Consider the following 20687-nt stretch of genomic DNA (forward strand, 5'->3'; position numbering starts at 1 on the left):
GCTTCTTCTGATGTCGTTGATTTGGTTCTCATCTTATCTTGCTTTCTTAATTCATGACTATATAAAGCAGAACAAACAGCATCTAACGACACATTCTCCTTCCCGTGAAGGAGCGTAGTCTCCAAATTTTCAAATTCATCAGGAAGAGATGATAACAACATCAAAGCCAAATCCTCATCCTCAAACTTCACATCTAAATTCAACAGGTCTGCTACTAATTGATTAAACATAGTGATGTGTGCATTCATAGTAGTACCTTGTTGGTAGTCAAATCGGAACAATCTTTTCTTCATCAGGAGCTTGTTCTGACCACTCTTCTTCAGAAACTTGTCCTCCAATGCCTTCCACAGTTTGTGTGCAGAAGTCTCGTTTTTTACAGCGTACTTCTGCTCTCTGGACAGGCAGGATCGAATAGTTCCGCATGCCAACCGGTTGATGATGCTCCAATCTTTCTCCTCTACCTCTTTTGGTTTCTCTCCTTCAATAGCAATATCAAGACCCTGCTGAAAAAGAGAGTCCAAGACCTCTCCTTGCCACATGCCAAAATGTCCAGTGCCATCAAATATTTCCACCGCCAATTTCAAGGTGGACACCGGGAACCTCGACCATGATGAAGAGGAGCCCGACACTCTGGATACATCCTTGGCTTCTTCTTCTTGATTTGCCATTACAAACTCAAAATATAATATTCAATATTACAAATAATTTCAAACAACCCAAGACGAACCTTCGGCTCTTGATACCACTTGTTGGGAAAAACGGGTAATTTTCCCACTAAAACAAAACCCTAACAGAGCTACCCGACAAATAATATTGAATAAATAAAGCGGAATAATAAAAGAGATAAAGAGGAAAAAACACACCCGAAAATTGTTAACGGAGTTCGGCCCGTTTAGCCTAATCTCCGAGCACAGCAAAAACAACTCACTTTTATTATTATGAGAGAAGATATTACAAATTGGGATCTATAACAGTGAAGGAGAAGAGTTTAATTTATAACCCTCAAACCTCATTCCCAAACAATGAACCCACCGATGTGGGACTTGGGATTAAGCCAAAATCAACACTTATTAGGGTTGACAACATATTTACAATTTACACACAAAGAATTGCTTGAAATTTTTGGTTCTTCCACATGGTAGAGTCTGTTTTCCCCACGTCTTAATACTTTGGTTGGTTGTGCTGACGGAAAGAACAGTGTTTAAAACCTATGAGTAAAAGTGGTTCTTCCATACATGGTAAATGATTACGCTGTTGTAGCTGACCTATTTATTAAAACTGGTGTGTTTGATTGAGTTGTGGGAGTTAGATATGGAGTTTGGCACCCTAACCATGCAATGTAGTCATTATACATGCACACACCACACGTAATGGAGTTATATGTGGTAGTCATCATACTGTTAGAAGCCTTTTTGACCTTCTGCATTGGATATATGAGTTTCCCATCATTTTTGTTCAACATACATAAATGAATCTTCAACACCTTGTTTTTTCTACACAACTATTCATTATACAAAACACAATCACTTTATCATATTTGCCATTGAATTACACCAATATAAAAATAGTATTCAATTGTATATTTGCATTAATAGTACTATATTTATTACATAACATTTTAAATAACATAATTTGTCAAAATTTATAATAAAGCATGATTTAATTTGAATTAAGGAAAAATTACATTTACTTTACATCCCTATTATATTCCATGAAATTAATTTTTTCATTAGTTTTTTTCCAAATTTCGTTGAATTGTTAGGGTCAATTATCACATTCGAAATATTGTTTGCTTTTGAATTTCAGAATTTCGTCACGATTTTGTCCTTAAAATTCATCTCATGAATTAAAGAAGGAAGATGTATATAAACTGACATTGATCTCAATTCTTAAGTGATTGAATCACACTAAACAATTTTAAAATGAAAATTTATATTTTTGGAGTCATCTTTAAACAAACATTATTTTTACTATTTTTTTTAATAAAATGGCATTTCTATATCTTATATTTTTAATAAATTCACACTCAGTTTTATTATTTTTTGTAGAAATGTTTTTAAATTATTTAATTTTTAAGTTATATTTTAAAGCTTTAATTCTGAATTTTCATAATTTTTATATTAATTTTTAGTTACTATGATCTTTTTTTAAAAAAAATGAGTGTTACTTGTTATTAATAGTGTAAGGAAGGTAAATATTAATTATTAAAATATAAAAACCTAAATTTATATTTTAAATTGTAAATATTTATTTTAAAATTAGAAGAAATCTTAAGATCGTCTAGCATATAACCTCTCAAGAATTCCATTTAACATATAACCAACCTATTTACCCACAATTTAAAGACAATGGCATGCTCGCGGTAATAATTTTAACAATATTAAACATAATATATATGGTTCAATTTGAATTTAAAAGTAATAACTTATAATAGAAACAATTTGTAAAAGATTAAGTAACGATATATGATGGATGATATCAAAATGTGAATTTGAGAGAATGGGCAAAGAGAAAGTGTCATTTAAAATAAATAAAAATAAAAATATATATATATATATATATTTAAAATACAGAAGTAGATAAAAAATAGTTTGATATAATCATTAAAATTATTTGATGTTTATTTTTCAACATGAAAAATTTATGAAAAGGAAAAGGATAAAGCTATAGATAATATTTGTCTGATTTTATGGATCTTAAAAAGTTATTTTTAAGTTAAAAATAAAAATGTTAAATTAAATTTATTTGATTTTTTTTAATAGATTTTTAGTGAAATAATTTTGAATGGTTAATGTAGGTAGATGTACATCTAAATCATTCTTATTTAAAAGTATATAAAAATGTGTAGCATGGCAAAGAGAAATCAATTACGGAATGTCCCTATGATCCAAATACCTAATAATGGAATCTAGATTTTGGTTTTTTAGTTAGAAACTTGAACAATTTCTTCCAATTTTTCAATTTGTTAAAAAAACGCAAGAACCACAAATACCTCACGTGTCAATCCCAACAAAAGGCATTTACTAATTGACGCCCGGTTCGGTTCACCCACCCTTTCCTCTTTCATTGTCATTCAAGTCTTTGGCCATTGATCTTGAAGTAGTAATTAGACATTAATTACATCTAATCCAATGACAATAAAGAAATAAATTTCAATGAAATTTTTAATAATCTTTTTTAAAAGAATTAATCTGAGGTATTCATAAATCAAAATTAGATAAACTTTATAAAAAAAATATACAAATGAATATATATAAGTTAATTTTAGTTTATAATTTATGTAAAAATTAATTTTAATTTTTCTTCCACTATTCTATATAGGTGGATGCCAACATCACCCTTATAAACCAATTTTGTAAAATTAAATTAGATTTAAGATCAATTCTTAATATAATATCATAGTCATATAAAGTATACACTACAAGAAAATCATGAAATAAAAACTAATTTTTAGAGACCAAACTAATTAGTTGCAATAGTAACTAAATTAAAGATCATTTTAGAAACTAAATAAAAAATTAGTTTCTAATAGAAACTAAATACCAATTTATAAACTATTTAACAATAATAGAAACTAATTTAGAAACCAACTTTTTATTTAGTTTCTAAAATGATCTCTAATTTAATTACTATTGCAACTAATTATTTTGATCTCTAAAAATTAGTTTCTATTTCATGATTTTCTTATAGTGATATTTGAACGATGATGTTTTTAGGTCACCCGCTATTAGATCAATCATAAATACAAGTTTAACAACGTGAAAAAATGTGTGTTACAGGTCTGATATCAACTAAAAATAAAAATATTTTATAGTATAATATTAATAGGTATAAATCTTTCAGTTTTATAAAGTAAAATTAAGTCTAAAAAAATATTATAGAAAACCTCTTTAAATAAATGATAAAACACATTTTTCTTGTGGTAAGAGCCGGTGAAAACAAAAGTTACATAGGATTACAAGATGTGTCCAAGTTTTCGTTAAGTTTTTTATTTCCCTTTCAGTTTTTGATGATTGTAAGATAGATCAACCCAGAAACGATAAGCCTTCCAGAATATAATAATAAAAAAACTGGGTTATGCTCATCACAAATGCAAAACTCACTTTCTGTTCACATGTTCCTAACTTTTCCCATATATATTTCATTTCACCACCCATATCCCTTTTCTTAATTGCAGTCACTAGCCCCATGCCTATGCAACAGTTCCCTACAGAAAAAAGTCCATAAAGTGAAACATCCATGCTGCTTTTAAACACTCCACCTTCAAAGCTAAATCTCACACTTCTCTGAATTCTCGACAACCTTCTGTTCTTAGTACTCAACTATCATCACCGCACTTACCTTTTATTCTTGTCCTTCAACTTCTTCAATTAATTGGCCTTCCAAAATGATTATTGTAGCACATCCTATGTTTCTGCTTCTATTGTTTCTTTCACTCCTATCAAGCACTGGCCAAATGGTATCTGCAAAAGGGAAGGACAATGTTAGAGAGGCTTGCAGTGTGACAAGGTACCAAAGCCTTTGCGTTCACTCTCTATCACATTTCTCCAACACTGCCGGAAGAAGCCCTAGCAAGTGGGCACGTGCTGGAGTCTCAGTGTCCATTGGGGAGGTTAAGAATGTTAAAGCGTATATTGCAGAATTGAAGAGGCATGGACACATGAAGGGAAGAAACAAAATTGCCCTTTCAGATTGTGCTGAATCTTTTGCCTATGCCCTTGACGAGCTTCACAGATCACTTGGTGTACTTCGGAGGCTAAGCAAAACCACGTTTAGCACCCAAATGGGAGACCTCAACACGTGGATCAGTGCAGCACTCACCGATGAAGAAACTTGTCTGGAAGGGTTTGAAGGAGAAAATGAGAAGCATGTTAAAGTGCTGCAAAACCGGGTTCAGAATGTGTCTTACATCACCAGCAACGCTCTAGCCCTTGTCAACAAACTTGCCACCACAGGTCTGGGAAGAATCAACGATCCATAGAATTGAAGTTGTGAAATGGTTAACAGTGTATCTATGTATTATACTAAGGTCATATAAATAAACTGTCAACTATAGATAATATTTTATATATAAATATATAAAATTGGTTCTGTCTAAAATATATGTTTTTTTTTGTTTTTAATTGTAAAAGTCTCCATATATATATATGAGACTTCTTAATGTTTTGTAGATGAGAATGTGATATGAAGAGAAATAATGAGTGTTAGTGTTTAGTATTTGAAAATTTTGTCTTGAAAATCATGTGTTCATCCTTAAACACACTACTTCGGGAGGCATGAGATTAATTTCATTGACGAATTTGGCTTTTAAAAGGCGGATAGAAGGTGAATTCCAGCAACTACGATGGTGATTCAGATTACAGATAGAGTAATTTGAAATAGTTTACACAATGTGGTTGGAGTCTATGTATGGATTAATAGAGTAATGTGTACATGTATCGAAAGTGTAAAGAATATTTAATTACTATTCGTCGTGTATAATAAATTTATTGATATTAATAATAACTATTTTAAAAAATATAGTGTCATGATCTCTAATTGATTTAGAATATATATTTTTTTATATTTACAATGAATTAAATTTACTCCTCTTTTTATATCACAAAGGCATGAGGTTTTTTTTATCACAAACTCATTTTTGTTATATTCAGAATTTATTTTGTAAAATACAATTTAATTTTACCATTCCATAGCATCGTTGAAATAAATGTGTTTTGATTTAATTATTAAATTATAATATATCAAAATAATTATTAAATTAAGTAAATCTATTTAATGCTAATTGATCTTTCACTTTATATAATGTTAATTCATCTTTCACTTCATACACGAGTTGAGATACTAAAATTAGGGGTGGTCATGGATTGCTAGAACAAATCCAAATTCATCCAAACAAATGGATTGAATTTAAAATCCATATCCCTTTTAACTAAATCAAATTTATTTGGATTTTTTAAAAATCCATTTAAAGTGGATTCAATCTAGATTAAATCCACTTTCTTAATTAGATTAAATCCATTTTGTCAAATACATTAAATTCATTTTGATATGTACACAAACTATTTTGGCTCAGGACCAGACAATTCGACATCAGTCCAGGCCCGTACGACTCAACATCGATACAGGCCCGTACGGATTAACATTGACCCGGGCCCGTACGACTCGACATTGGCCTCGGTCCGTACGACTCGACATAGGCTCCGGCCCGTACGACTCGACATCGACCCGGGCCCGTACGACTCGACATCAGCCCACGTCCGTACGACTTGACATCGGCCCATACCCATACAACTCGACATCGATCTAGGCCCGTACTACTCGACATCGGTCTGGGCCCGTACGACTCGACATCGGCTCAGGCCCGTACAACTCGACCGGCTCAGGCCCGTACGACTCGACATTGGCCCGGGCCCCTACGACTCGACATTGGCCTGGGCCCCTACGACTCGACATTGGCCCGGGCCCCTACGACTAGACATCGGCTCGGGCCCGTACGACTCGACATAGGTCCGGGCCCGTACGACACCACATCGACTCGACATAGGTCCGGGCCCGTACGACACCACATCGACCCGAGCCCGTACGACTCGACATCGGCCCGGGCCCGTACGACTCGACATCGGCCGGGGCCTGTACGACTCGACATCGGCCGGGGCCCGTACGACTCGACAACGGCCCGGGCCCGTACAACTCGACGTCGGCGCGAGCCCGTACGACTCGACGTCGGCGCGAGCCCGTACGACTCGACGTCGGCGCGAGCCCGTACGACTCGACGTCGGCGCGAGCCCGTACGACTCGACGTCGGCGCGAGCCCGTACGACTCGACGTCGGCGCGAGCCCGTACGACTCGACATCAGCCCGGCCCGTACGACTCGATATCGGCTCAGGCCCGTATGACTCGACATCGGCCCGGGCCTGTACGAATCGACATCGGAACGGGCCCGTACAACTCGACATCAGTTTAGGCCCGTACGACTCGACATCGGCTCAGGCCCGTACAACTCGACCGGCTTAGGCCCATACGACTCGACATTGGCCCGGGCCCCTACGACTCGACATCGGCTCGGGCCCGTACGACTCGACATAGGTCCGGGCCCGTACGACACCACATCGACCCGAGCCCGTATGACTCGACATCGGATCGGCCCTGTACGACTCGACATCGGCCGGGGCCTGTACGACTCGACATTGGCCCGGGCCCGTACGACTCGACAACGGCCCGGGCCCGTACGACTCGACGTCGACGCAAGCCCGTACGACTCGACATCGGCCCGGCCCGTACGACTCGATATCGGCTCAGGCCCGTATGACTCGACATCGGCCCGGGCCTGTACGAATCGACATCGGAACGGGCCCGTACGACTCGACATCAGTTTAGGCCCGTACGACTCGACATCAGCCCGAGACTGTACGACTCGATATCGGCCTGAGCCCATACGACTCGACATCGGCCCGGGCCCGTACGACTCAACATCGGTCCGGGCCCGTACGACTCAACATGGTCTGAGCCCATACGACTCGACATTGTCTGGGCCCGTACGACTCGACGTTGGCCCGGGCCCGTACGACTCGACATCGGCACGGGCCCGTACGACTCAACATCGGTCTGGGCCCGTACGACTTGACATGTTTCGGACCCGTATGAATCGACATCGGCACGGGCCCGTACGACTCGACATCGGAACGGGCCCGTACAACTCGACATCGGCCCGGGCCCGTTCAACTTGACCTCGACTCAAACTCGTACGACTCGACATCGTCCCGGGCTTGTACGACTCGACATCAGTCTGAGCCCGTACGACTTGACATCGGCCCGGGCCCGCTCAGCTCAACATCAGTATGGGTTCGTGACAACGGCCCGAGCCCACTGAACTCGACAACGGCCCAACCCCGCTCGACTCGACATCAACCTGGGCCCACTCAGCTCAATATCGGCCTTGCCCCGCTTAGCTCGAAATCGGCCTCGGCCCGAACGACTTGACATCGGTTCGGGCCTGCTCTGCTCGACATCAGCTCGAATTGTTGGCTCAACTTGGATCGTGTCAAGTCAAAACTCAACCAAAAATGCAATTTGGATAATCCAAAAATGTATCCAATCCATATCTAATCCATATCCAATTAAATGGATTGGATTTAAAATCCAAAAGTATGGATTTGGATTTAAGATTAATCCATTTAAATGGATTAAAACTAATATGGATTTGGATCATTATGGATTGAATTTTGTAATTTGGATTTTTTCCCACCCTTAACTAAAATAATAACATCTTATTAAATTAGAAGAATAAGTTTATAGTTTTGTGGTGTTTTAATTAATGATAATTGTGTTTTTATTCGGAAGGGCATAAAACCTAAAAAAATCATATTAATATTATTATAATTATTATTAATAATAATATTATTTTAGTTATTCTTAATATATTTAATAATATTATTATTAATGTTATTATTATTAATATTATTATTATTATTGTAATAATTATTAATTTTATTAATATGAACGTGAAAATTGAAAGAAAAAATACACATAAAGTTTTAGGGGAATAAAAATTTAGTATAATCACAAATTTTGTAACTGATTTTCTGTGACTGATTTTGTTACCAATTTGATGATTGATTTTGTGACTAATTTAATTATCAATTTGGTGATTGATTTTTTTGAGTGATTTTGTGCGACTAAAAATATAGTTACTATTTTGACCGTTAAATTATAAAATTAACTTTTAGTCACTAATTTGATTACTAATCACTAAGTTAGTTATTAGCCGTGACTATTTTTTTTTTCACTATTATGATTACATTTTCACTCACTAATTACATACCATTGTAGTTGAAAAAAATATAGGATTGATAAAAATAGGAAGGTACAAATAACTAACAAATGAAATAAAAATACATATATTTAATTTTAAAAAATAAGAAAAAGATAAAAGGAAAGAATTGTATAGAAAACAAGATAAAAGCAATTAATAAATCTTTTAGTTTTTGTGTTTTTTCATTTTTCATGTTATTTTTAAGGATGTGGTTGGGTAACGTCTAATTATTGATCCAACTTCAATTCATCGTTTTTCTTCAATTACATTTAATTGTATTGAATATGTAAGGACTCTCCATTCAAAATGTTAAAATATATGCTTTGTTTAACATAGGGTCATTTTGCGGAGATTTAATCTATATTAGATATCAAACATTCACTAATTATGCTATTTTATTCCTCTGAAATAGTACTTAATCTGCATCAATTTCAGTTCGGTTTTTTATTTTAAAACATTTCATCGTATTAATATATATATATATATATATATATATATATATATATATTACATACTATACACGGTGTCTTCCGTCACATAAGACGTTTGCATATATTATATAGTTTCAAAAGTCTCCAATAATATATTTTTAACAGAATTATGATTATTCTTAACAATAAAGTCACATATCATTAGATTGTATTAAGTATTGAGTGAAAGAGTTTATAATGTTGAAGTCAAATTTAATTACTGAGAGTGAGATTTGAAAGCATTGTTTGTTAGAATTAGAAATTGAAAAAGTGTATTTGACGCAGTGTACTTGCATTTTACAGAATAGATGGAGGTTGAGATACGTGAGAGCATAGAAACTGCATAGCTTTATAAACTATCAACTCTGGATCTGAAAAGGTGACACAGCCAGCACTACCACTTTCACTCCCCGCCTTCTCCGCATTCATTCTCGTCTCTTCACATCAAATTCACGACCACGCATTCAGACCACAAACGTTGTGAATTGAAGCAGCGAAAATGGCTTCGGGCTTGGTTTTCCGAGGGCACGAGGCACAACCTGTGAACGACGCCGATTTCCCCAAGCCGCAAAAGCCATGGTTTTTCCTCCGCTACATCCTCCGCGAGCAGCGGCTCCATTTCCTCTTCCTCGGCGTTCTCCTCGCCTCCGTCTTCTTCTTCTTCCTCCTCCCCTCCTCCTCTTCTCCTCCCGTCCGGGCCCACGACCCATTCCCCGCTTCTTTCTTGGCCCGCGACGACTTAACGCTCTGGCCCACCACCAACACCCGAAGCTATGACGTGGCGGTGCATTCCGTGGGGAAGATCCCCCTAGGGATTAAACGGAAGGGGCTCCGGGTTGTGGTGACGGGCGGGGCCGGGTTCGTCGGGTCACACTTAGTGGATCGGTTGATTAGCCGGGGAGACAGCGTGATTGTGGTGGACAATTTCTTCACAGGGAGGAAAGAAAACGTGATGCACCATTTTGGGAATCCGAATTTCGAACTTCTCCGACACGACGTCGTCGAGCCTCTCCTCTTGGAAGTCGACCAGATCTACCATCTTGCTTGCCCTGCCTCCCCTGTCCATTACAAGTTCAATCCCGTCAAGACTATCATATCCTTTCATTTCCTTCTCTTTTACTCGCTTAATTGCATTCTGTTACTCTTAATTACTGCTTGATTTCTTCTCCCGTGAATCTTCAACGTTTTATCTCTACCAATCTGATTTTGATTCAGATTCGGATTCTGGTTGTGATTTAGTTAAGTAAAGTCTACTGAAACAGAATATTTAAATGATGTGATTTGGGTGCAAGTTGAATTTGGATTTGGAAAATGGAATCCTTAATTGGGGTAGTGTTGTTCACAAGACCAACGTGGTGGGCACGTTGAACATGTTGGGGCTGGCTAAAAGAATTGGCGCCAGGTTCTTGTTAACCAGTACCAGCGAGGTTTATGGAGATCCTCTGCAGCACCCTCAGAAGGAGACTTATTGGGGCAACGTCAATCCCATTGGTCAGTTTTCTCTCTCTCTCTCTCTTTTTTTTTTTTATATTTGGAACGTACGTGTTAGCGTGTGCGACTCACATGCTCTGCACCACGACTCAAAGTAGTATTTTTCTTGTGTATATTAGAGTGATTGAGTGTGACGTGGCAACCATTCGTTGTGACAGCACAGCGTTGTCTGTGTGTGTTTCCTTTATACATTTTCTAGGGGGGTGGAGAAACAGTGAGTCAAAATCAAAACCCAAGGTTGTTGGCCTCGTAGACACGTGGGACATCTTAAGAGGACCACGTTTTCCACACTCTGTCAAAAATATCATGGGATGTCCATGATTCCGGGGTTCAGATGTTGCTTTTTTTTAATCATTATTGGGTTTTTTTTTTTTTTTATTAAAATGGAGTCCATTTAAAAAAAATTTATAAATTTAGGCAAGTCGTGTCAATTCGGCACGACTTCATATGTAGAAGTCGTCTCAATTAGGCACGACTTCTGCCATGTCATACTAAAGTCGTGTCAACTTGACACAATTTCTGTCCTGTCATACTGAAGTCGTGTCAACTTGGCACGACTTCTGTCATGTCATAATTTTTTAATTTTTTTTAATTTTATTATTTATATATTGGGTAGTAAGTTATGTAATATTAAAAGTTAATTTGATACATAATTTTCTAAGAGTGTTAGTTTTAAGGAACAAAAAATTGGATAATTGTGTATGGATCATGTTTGAATTGAATGAATAGATAAATAATTTACTTCTAGTTCAACTTTATAGTTTTATTTTATATCTGGTAATGAATCTTTACTAATTTGTTTAGTTCTAATTAATCTCTTCTCATCATTACGTGTTCTGTAAAATCATTCCTTCTCAAGCTATTTATTTTGCAAATTCACAACAATAATTCTCTATTTATTTTCCAAATACAATAAATTTTCATTTATGTATTTATTTCCAAATTCAATAACAATTTTTTTCATTTTTTAATTAATCAAGTTATTGTATTACATTACCGTCAAACATGATCCATACACAATTATCAAATTAATTTTTAACATTACATAACTTACTAAAAAAATAAAAAATTATGACGTGACAGAAGTCGTGTCAAGTTGGCACGACTGCACGACTTCAGTATGACAGGACAGAAGTGTGGCACGACTTTAGTATGACATGGCAGAAATCGTGCTTAATTGGGATGACTTCTGCATATGAAGTCGTGCCAAATTGGCACGACTTACTTAAATTTGTAATCTTTTTAAAACGGACCCCATTTTAGTCAAAACCAAAAAAATAACCCTTAATGGTCAAAAAAATCTCAGATCTTCATCGGTCTCTCTGATGATCTAAATCATTACATGTTTAACATAATTTAAATTTAATTTTTTTAATATTAAGACGATATAAAACAAGAATTCAAACATTATGAAGCTGTTTAAATATTGAAACAGATCCCCCTACTTTTAATTGGATTAGTTATTACCTTTCTGACATGGTTGTACATGTTTGTGTTAGGTGTTCGAAGCTGCTACGACGAGGGAAAGCGTACGGCCGAAACGTTAGCCATGGATTACCACAGAGGAGCCGGTGTCGAGGTCATTTTCATTCAACCTACCCATCGACCTCTTAATTGTTTCCATATTTCAATTTAATTAATTATTATCTAGGTGCTAGTTTTTGTTTAGGGTTTAGAATTTCATTGTTCTAATTTTTTTTCAGGTGAGAATAGCTAGGATTTTCAACACCTACGGGCCTCGAATGTGCTTAGACGATGGTCGCGTTGTTAGTAACTTCGTTGCTCAGGTAAGGCAATTGGTTGGAAGTTTTGATGCATTAGATAATGTAGTTGGTGCTGGTGAAAGAAATGCATCGTGACTTTGTTAGTAAAATAATGGTAATTGGTGGCGTTAATGCAGGCACTAAGGAAAGAGGCTTTGACCGTTTATGGGGATGGGAAGCAAACTAGAAGTTTCCAATACGTTTCTGATTTGGTAAGTCATATATAAATGCTTCTTTTTCTCTCTCATCCTAATCATGTTAATAACTTACATCCTAATCAAATATAAAGTTTAGTTTCACACACGCTGTTCCTTTCGGATGGCTTAATTTGGAAGTAACTTGACTTCCAACTTCACGTGAACTTTCCCCTCTGCATTCTGCATAAACAATTCTTGGCATTATGCAATGAATCATCTCTTTCGGGATCTATTCACACCTGAATTGGAATTGTGGTTGAGATTCATAATTTCAAAACTAGTTTATAGTAACGATGTCAGTGATAACAACGGTTCATGGTAATTCTGGCTGTGACATCAGTAGTGTGTGGTCCAATTGTCTAAGTTAGTTCTACCACAACTCTCTTGAATTTAATTTTGAAATTGCCATTTTAATTTTAAAAATACTTCTAAATCTTATAGTTAAGGTTATTACATAATTGCTCCTGGGACAATAAAGTCTCCACTCTTCAAATAGTGGAGAAAAGGAAGTGGCAACCTCGTTGTATGATTGTTGATTAGTGATTCTTTCATTTCAAATAATAAAATATCATCATAAATTAATTTCTAGATTTCTAGATCGTACTACCGAGATTACTCGTGATTGTTGAGAGTATAAATTAGTTAAGAATATTTGTTTAATATTTTTTTTTCAATTAGCTCCTAGAAAATTTTAATTTTTTATAATATTTTACATATCAAGATAAAAATATATTTATTTATTATTTAAATTTAAAAAATTAAGATTGAGATAATATAAATATTCTATATATAAAACACATAAGATTTGTCTACAATTACTTTGAGAGAAGTGATACATGTCTTCCAAGCACAAAAATAACAAATTAATGAAAAAGGATAGGTTGATTACTGGTATTTTAATTCATACTAGTGAACGTGTTTTGGAAATCAAAAGCTACAAAAAGAACCAAATACAACCAAAATAAAAACACACGGGTTTTTCCATTTTTCCCCTATTGCAAAAGAAATATCTGGAACACAACATGTGATGGTGAAGACTAGATATAAAATGTTACAAATGTGCTAAATTAGGACATCTAGAAAAAAAAAAATGCAAATCCCAACATCTACAAAAAGTTGTCAATATTGTTGATGATGAATTAGAAGAGGAACTACATCTTGCAACATCACATATTACAATTAACTAATCTACAAAAAGGTTGATTTATAGATACATATTTATTTATGATCGAAATTTTTTAAAGAACTCAACAAATATGATATTTCTAAAGTAAGAATATGAAATGGAGAACAACTTTTGGAGAAAGGTTATAAATTGTCCTTAGTGTGATTAAAGAGGCAAATCTATAAATATTCAAGTTCGTGTGAAAGATAAAAGTATTGGTTTGGATATGATGAAAAAAATTTGATTAAAAATGAATATATAAAAAAAATGAGCACAATCAAAAGAAGATTAATTTCTCTCAAAAGAAGTTTGATATCCAAAAGGAAAAAAAAGTAGATGATCTACGTTCTACCACTCATCAAAGGTCCAATATCACTGTCATAGAATGTATAATAAAGACAAAGAAGATGATGTTCATAAAAAACTACAATAAAAATGTCAAATTGAATGTGATTCCATGAAAGAAAAAGATAGATAAAGATTATGAAGAGAGAGAGAGAGAAAAAAAAATAGTGGAAATCAAACATTAAACGGAACCAAATTTAAAATTTGAAAATGAAATAAACATATATTAAGTCAATGAGAAATGTTGAAAATATTAATATAATATATTTTTTATTTAAATTAGTTTTTAGGAAATTCTTTAGTTTTTTTTATAATATCTTTTACATAAAGTTAAAATTTTATTTATTTATTATTTAAATTTAAGAAATTAAGATTGAAATAGTTTAAATATTTAATATTTTGTTTATATATAAAGTGCATGCTAAAATAAAATAACAAATTACTTCGCATAATATATTTTCAAAATATATCTTAAAACCCCCAAAATCCCAACAAATTGGACTCTTAGTGCTTTAATTTTGTTCGACTAATGTGGGGTGTTTATGATGTCGCAGGTGGAGGGGCTGATGCGCCTTATGGAAGGAGAACACGTGGGACCTTTCAATCTTGGAAATCCTGGTGAATTCACCATGCTTGAACTTGCCAAGGTAAATGAAACAAAGCTTACTTGTAGGAAAACGTTTAGGCGTCATTCTTAGCAAGGAACACCACTTTATTCTGCTATTCATGTCTCCTTTTCTTATGATCTTAACAAGTAAAACCAGGATTAGATGTCTCAACTAACCCACCCACATGAAAGAAAGATATGATTTTGACAATTTCACAGTAAAAACATCAGTTTATAAACTTATTTCTATTTCCTGTTATAATCTAGTTAAGGATTATCAAGTTATCATCATGAATGATATGATTGTATATTTGGTCATGGTGATGCAGGTGGTACAAGAAACCATAGATCCAGAGGCTAAGATAGAGTACAGGCCAAACACAGAGGATGACCCACACAAGAGAAAGCCTGATATTACTAGGGCCAAGGAACTACTAGGCTGGGAACCCAAGGTGGACCTACGCAAGGGACTCCCTCTAATGGTTTCTGACTTCAGACAACGCATTTTTGGGGACCAAAAGGAAGGAGCAACCTCTACCTAATTCTTGATTGGAAAATGGAAATTGAGATTTTTTCTGCCAGATACCTCAGACTAAGTGCGAAAGGGGATTGTAGTTTACATTTTTCATAGCATTAACCAGAAAACAGTTAGTGAGGTTTCCGATCTCTTCATGATCCATTAGTCACAGTAGCTTATCAGCCATACATAATTTTCCCTTTTGTCCTTTATCCTCTACCATTTTTCCTAGTATGCAGCATTGATGTCCTAATTGTATTTCTAAAGTTGCGACCCTTGTTCCCCCGTTGTTCGATGAATCACAGGATGTAATACGCAATCGGATACATTCGGTACTGAAGAAACAGGAGAAAGTTTATGGACGAGTAATAATTATGAAGTGGAAATTATGTCTGACAATCTACATTTCGGGCACGGAATTGCATTTTCATTGAACCTCTTGAAGATGTGCCGCATATTTAACAGACACCAGAATTGTCTTTTCTAACTCTCCTGCGTTCAAATCTTTGTTATTACATTATAAGGACCTGAACATTGGTTATGTTAGTGTTATACTATTATTAGCCTGGTGATAATATCATAACTTGGACTATGTTTTTTTTATGAAGAAGCTAAGTGGAGCTTTGGAACAAATCGCTTTACTTTTGAAAACAAGGTGGACTCCTACTAATTAGGCAACCATGGGGGAAAATAGCCATAACAGTATATAGTCTCAAATCGCTTTTCTTTTGAAAACAAGTTGGACTCCTATTAATTAGGCAAACATGGGGAAAATATGCCACATTGTTACAGTCCCTAACTCCAACCATGGTAGGACTACAAGCTAACTTGCTGAGTGGTATAGCAAGCGGTTTCCTTTCAAGCCACAAAGATAGCTTCTTCGCCTTTTTGCTTGCTTTGCAATCTTTGCTGATGATGCAACTGTGGACAATCTCTCAATGTCATACTTATAAGTCTCAATTTGCTGTGGAGAAGCATGAGTTAGATTGCCCGTGTGCTTATCTAGCCACATTATAATGTCTCCAAAAACCTTTTCGATGTTCTCATCAGTCTCCCCTGATGTTAAGCCATGCCACATTCCTGGGTACAATTTTATGGTCTTATCTTTGCTACTTGCCCTCTCATATAATGCCCTGCTTATCTCTGGGTCAGTCACTGTATCTGCTTCTCCATGCAATACAAAAAAAGGCAGGGTCACCTGCTCAAAACTCAGCCAAACAAAATCAGGTATAATAAGTATATTTAAGAAGTGGTAGCTTGATTATGAACTAGATTCAATATAAAAACAAACGAGCTTAAAACATAACCTTATATAAGCTGTCTTCTAGGCTCATGCTGGTCCTTAACATCTCTAATGCTGTTTTTAGCCTGGGCTTGTCCTGGTATATCAACTTGTTTTTTCTTATCTGTAGTGATCAAAGGGAAGAGACACATTAATTAACATCCAGCAATAAGCAAGATTTGAAGTATTAGGCAAGCCTCTCAGTAGCACTACAAACTTAAAGAGTTCATAAATATTTATGAAAGAGGTTGAACCTTACCCTTTCTCTTTTAGCAGGGTCTTTGAAGGCTGAATTGATGACATCCTTTGTGGGAACTATCTTCCACTTTGGGATTATATCTTCCACTTTAGTCAATATGTTGATCACCACCTGGTGTGGCTTCACTTTCTCTGATATCTGGCTTATTGTTTCAACATATGGATAAACAGTGTTGAATTTACATATGAAGGAAAAATGAAGTTGATAAGATTTATTTTCCTATAATTAAAGGAAGTTTCAAAAACTGTTTAGCTCAATAAATGTTTCACACCTTACACATGGGTGCAACAAGAACTGCACCGTCCCAGAATGAAGGGTCCTTTCTATGCAAAAGGAGGCTCACTGCCCCTCCCATGGACTCTCCATACAAGAACCTAGGCTTTCCCTTATACTCTTGGAGCTCTGAAATACACAATAAATGAAAAAGCTGAAACAAAATTCTCATGTTTCAATTGAGTTGGGAGATTAAAGTATTTGAATCTTACCGCTGACAGACTTGAAAAAGTCATAACAATCATTAATGATGTTATCAAACTTCTTTATGTAACAACGAGCACCTTCAGAACGTCCATGCCCTTCATAATCCATTCCGTACACAGCATATTTGGCACAAGCTAGTCGTACACCACATTCTACAACCATCATGCAAGCAAACCACAATATAACTCGGGAACAATCATTATACGTATCTGTCAAATAGTTGGTTGTGTTTTTGTGTTTGTCCAACCAAAGAGCATGTTGTTCATTGGTGATATTAATTACACATTGTTAATTGTTTGAATATCAGTATAAATATAAATGTTTTATCGGTGTGGAACCAACCAGCCATCACAATTTGCTTCTGTTTTCAGTTTTTGAATATTGTTTAGATCATAATGAAAAATATTAATAAATTCGATGATCTGATCAAATAATCAAAATTTTGACATGTGTGGGAAAAGGTTAATATAAAATAAGTTTAAATTCTAACTTCATTTATGTTTTAATATGTCAGATTTTTTCAAATGTTTAAATTTAAATAGTTGTTTCCGTACATTGTACAGCTATAATTGGTAGCAATGAAATGGTGTGACCATATTCTTCTTTGTCTGGTTGCATCCCCACACCATGTCTAATTAATACTACCAACCTGCTATGGGATTTAATCACCTTCTCACTCCTTTGCTCCTTTATTTTAATTAAATATAACAAAAAAATCAGAAAAAAATCTTATAAAATAAAACTCCAGAATAATACTGTATTTAGGAAGACTAATAACCTAACTACTAAATTGTTTCACTAGCTTGTAAACTAATTAAGTTGAACAACATAAAAGTATTTGGTATAAGGAAAATGATACATTTACAACCCACAGAGTTATACACACACTAAAATTTGTAAAAAAAATCAGTAATTCAAATTAAGAAATAAATAAAATTAAAAAAATTAACAATTAAATTTAACTAATATTTATCACATCAACTCATTTAAATAAAATAAATGGTTGAAATAAGAATGTCGATGCACCTTCTAAAAGTAAATAAAAATGATAAAAAGTTTATTAAAAAATTAATTATTTTAAAAAATCTAAAACTATAAATTATAATATATTTTGTCTAAGAAAAATGAAATTTCATTTATATAGTATATATTTCGATAACATTTTATAATTACCAATTAGTTTATTAAACATTTTTAATTAAAAAAATTAATTTATCGGAACTTATTAACGAACTAGGTTATCAGCAACTAACTATGTCATTTAAAAAAAATCTTATTTAATAAATTATCTCTTCCATAACATGGGATAGAGTTTGATAATCATATAAACAAATATTTAATTTAAATACAAGAATATTATGAAATTTAAATTAATAAAAACTATCATTACGTTGGTTGTGGGATTGATGGATTAATTTTATAGGGAAAATAAAAAGTAGAAAATATAAAATATTGTAGAAAAGGAACTAGCCCTACCCTTTTTTTAGTTGAGGGTGTGAATTATAGTTGGATCACGGCACGTACCGTTACCGTAAACAATCCTTTTCACTCCAACGCTACCCTAAGTGACTTCACCCAATGCCTTCGTCAAATATTTGGTAGCCACAATAATTAATTAATTAATTTAATTTAATCTTATAAAATTAACTCATAAGTAATATATAAGTAATGTTGACTTCTCTTCTATTTATATATTATGAAATAAATAATTAAATTTTAAATTTAACTCAATTTTATATAATTAACTTAAATTAATTCCTGGACTTTACATCTATTTATATATATTATAAGATTATTGGTAATGAAATTATATATTTCTAGGCGTTAGATTAACTTTAAATCTATTTTTTTTATATATTATTATGAAATATTATTATCTAAGATCTAAATTGAAAAACACATTATCTATGGGCTATGAAAAGCTAAGGAACTAATTAACATATTTACGTATGTATTTTCCTCTTTTTCATGGAAAGAGGTTCAACCACTCACGACAACACGACAAATAACTTGACAATGAGGATTATTATTGGTCTGTGATAACAAAATGTTCTTACTGGTTCATACCATTGTTTTACTCTGAATTCTACAACCCAATTTACTACTTATCTCGTTTTCTTTGTAAGAGCAGAGATAATATCAAACTTATTAATAATCAAAAGTAGATACTGCAATAAATGGATAAAAGATAGCGTAGAGTATAAGATAAAATTATAATTTTAACTAGATAAAAACGAAAATAATGTTTAAAGATTTGTTAAGAAAAGGAAAAAAACGATAGGAGGGAAAATAGTCTGAAGGGTACAAAAAAAGAGATAGAAGAAGATCATTAATTACCTCTCATGAAGCCACTGCACTCCATGCCATAACCTGCAAGAAATAATTAATGAAACCTAAGTAAGTAAAACCACACCTACTACCAAGAGAGAGAGACTAAAAGGAGAAGAAAAGCATTGAATTACCAACCATGGCAAAGGAAAATCAGACCCATAGGAGAAGATGAAGGCAACCATTTGCAGGTGAAGAGTTGCACTCCCCTTGAGTTCCTCCTGTACTCCTGAACTTACAAATTGTACAACTCCATATTAGGTTAGCATAGCAAGTTGAGGAAGAAGAGCAGAAGATAATTAAGAGAGAGAAAGGGAGGAGTTACTTCTTGGTATTCAAAGTCCAAATCCATGGAAGAGATCGATAGAGAGCAACACCTTCCTTGCACCAAGTGTTGATGGATCTGTAAACTGCACTTCTTCCTCAGTGTGGTGAAAGTTGTGAGTTAATGCAGAAATGAAATAGCAGAAAAAGGTGGGACAGAGAAACAGAAGAGAAGAGAAGAGAAAGAAAAGAAGAAGAATAAAGTTTAGAGTGTTCCCTTTGGAAAGAGACTATCAAGAAGTTTCTCATGTATAAAAAAGATTCATTATTTTTTTCCTTTTAATGTGCTTTTTAGTTGTTTTTCTAACAACTGTTGACCTAATCTATCAATAATTTTTACATGTGTAACATAATACCATATTAAAATAATTTTTTAACTAATTTATTAGTAACCTTCATATCTTTAATCTCCTTTAAAATTAAAAATATCTATTTCTTAACTTTGTCAAAAGAAAAAAGTACAAATGATAATTTTGCATTCAAAACTCATACACTAATTAATTTAAGTTAAAATATTTTAAGAAAAATATAATAAAATAAAGTAATAATAGTTAAAAAATTATATATAAGAAAAAAAATTATTTCCTATAAATTAAAACTAAATTATTAATAAATATTTTTAAATTTGATCTTTTATTAAAACAAT

General features: G+C 34.2%; 3 protein-coding genes across 4 annotated transcripts; 2 read left to right on the forward strand and 1 right to left on the reverse strand.

The window, feature by feature from the left end:
• The first annotated feature begins 4155 nt into the window (after positions 1–4155).
• On the forward strand, positions 4156–5225 carry LOC137814744 (pectinesterase inhibitor 6). Its single transcript, XM_068617632.2, has one exon. It carries the CDS (start codon positions 4388–4390, stop codon positions 4979–4981), a length of 594 nt encoding a protein of 197 aa, XP_068473733.1. The 5' UTR covers positions 4156–4387; the 3' UTR covers positions 4982–5225.
• Positions 5226–9634: 4409 nt separating this feature from the next.
• Positions 9635–15808, forward strand: LOC137814745 (UDP-glucuronic acid decarboxylase 2). Its single transcript, XM_068617633.2, has 7 exons — positions 9635–10376; positions 10627–10774; positions 12274–12353; positions 12478–12561; positions 12675–12749; positions 14799–14891; positions 15181–15808. The coding sequence occupies exons 1-7, from the start codon at positions 9783–9785 to the stop codon at positions 15391–15393; spliced, it is 1287 nt and encodes a 428-aa protein (XP_068473734.1). The 5' UTR covers positions 9635–9782; the 3' UTR covers positions 15394–15808.
• Positions 15809–15990: 182 nt separating this feature from the next.
• On the reverse strand, positions 15991–20268 carry LOC137814746 (caffeoylshikimate esterase). 2 transcript variants are annotated; one of them, XM_068617636.1, is made up of 8 exons: positions 20043–20268; positions 19856–19946; positions 19727–19759; positions 17395–17541; positions 17181–17311; positions 16910–17047; positions 16676–16774; positions 15991–16566 (listed from the first exon to the last, which is right to left on the reverse strand). In XM_068617636.1, exons 1-8 carry the CDS (start codon positions 20067–20069, stop codon positions 16192–16194), a joined length of 1041 nt encoding a protein of 346 aa, XP_068473737.1. In that variant the 5' UTR covers positions 20070–20268; the 3' UTR covers positions 15991–16191. The 2 variants fall into 2 exon arrangements, with proteins under 2 accessions (XP_068473737.1, XP_068473738.1); XM_068617637.2 differs by having other exon boundaries at positions 19856–19951; positions 20043–20179.
• Positions 20269–20687: the final 419 nt, after the last annotated feature.

Source organism: Phaseolus vulgaris, chromosome 1 (assembly GCF_051622355.1).
Source record: "Phaseolus vulgaris cultivar YP4 chromosome 1, ASM5162235v1, whole genome shotgun sequence".
Taxonomy (NCBI): domain Eukaryota; kingdom Viridiplantae; phylum Streptophyta; class Magnoliopsida; order Fabales; family Fabaceae; genus Phaseolus; species Phaseolus vulgaris.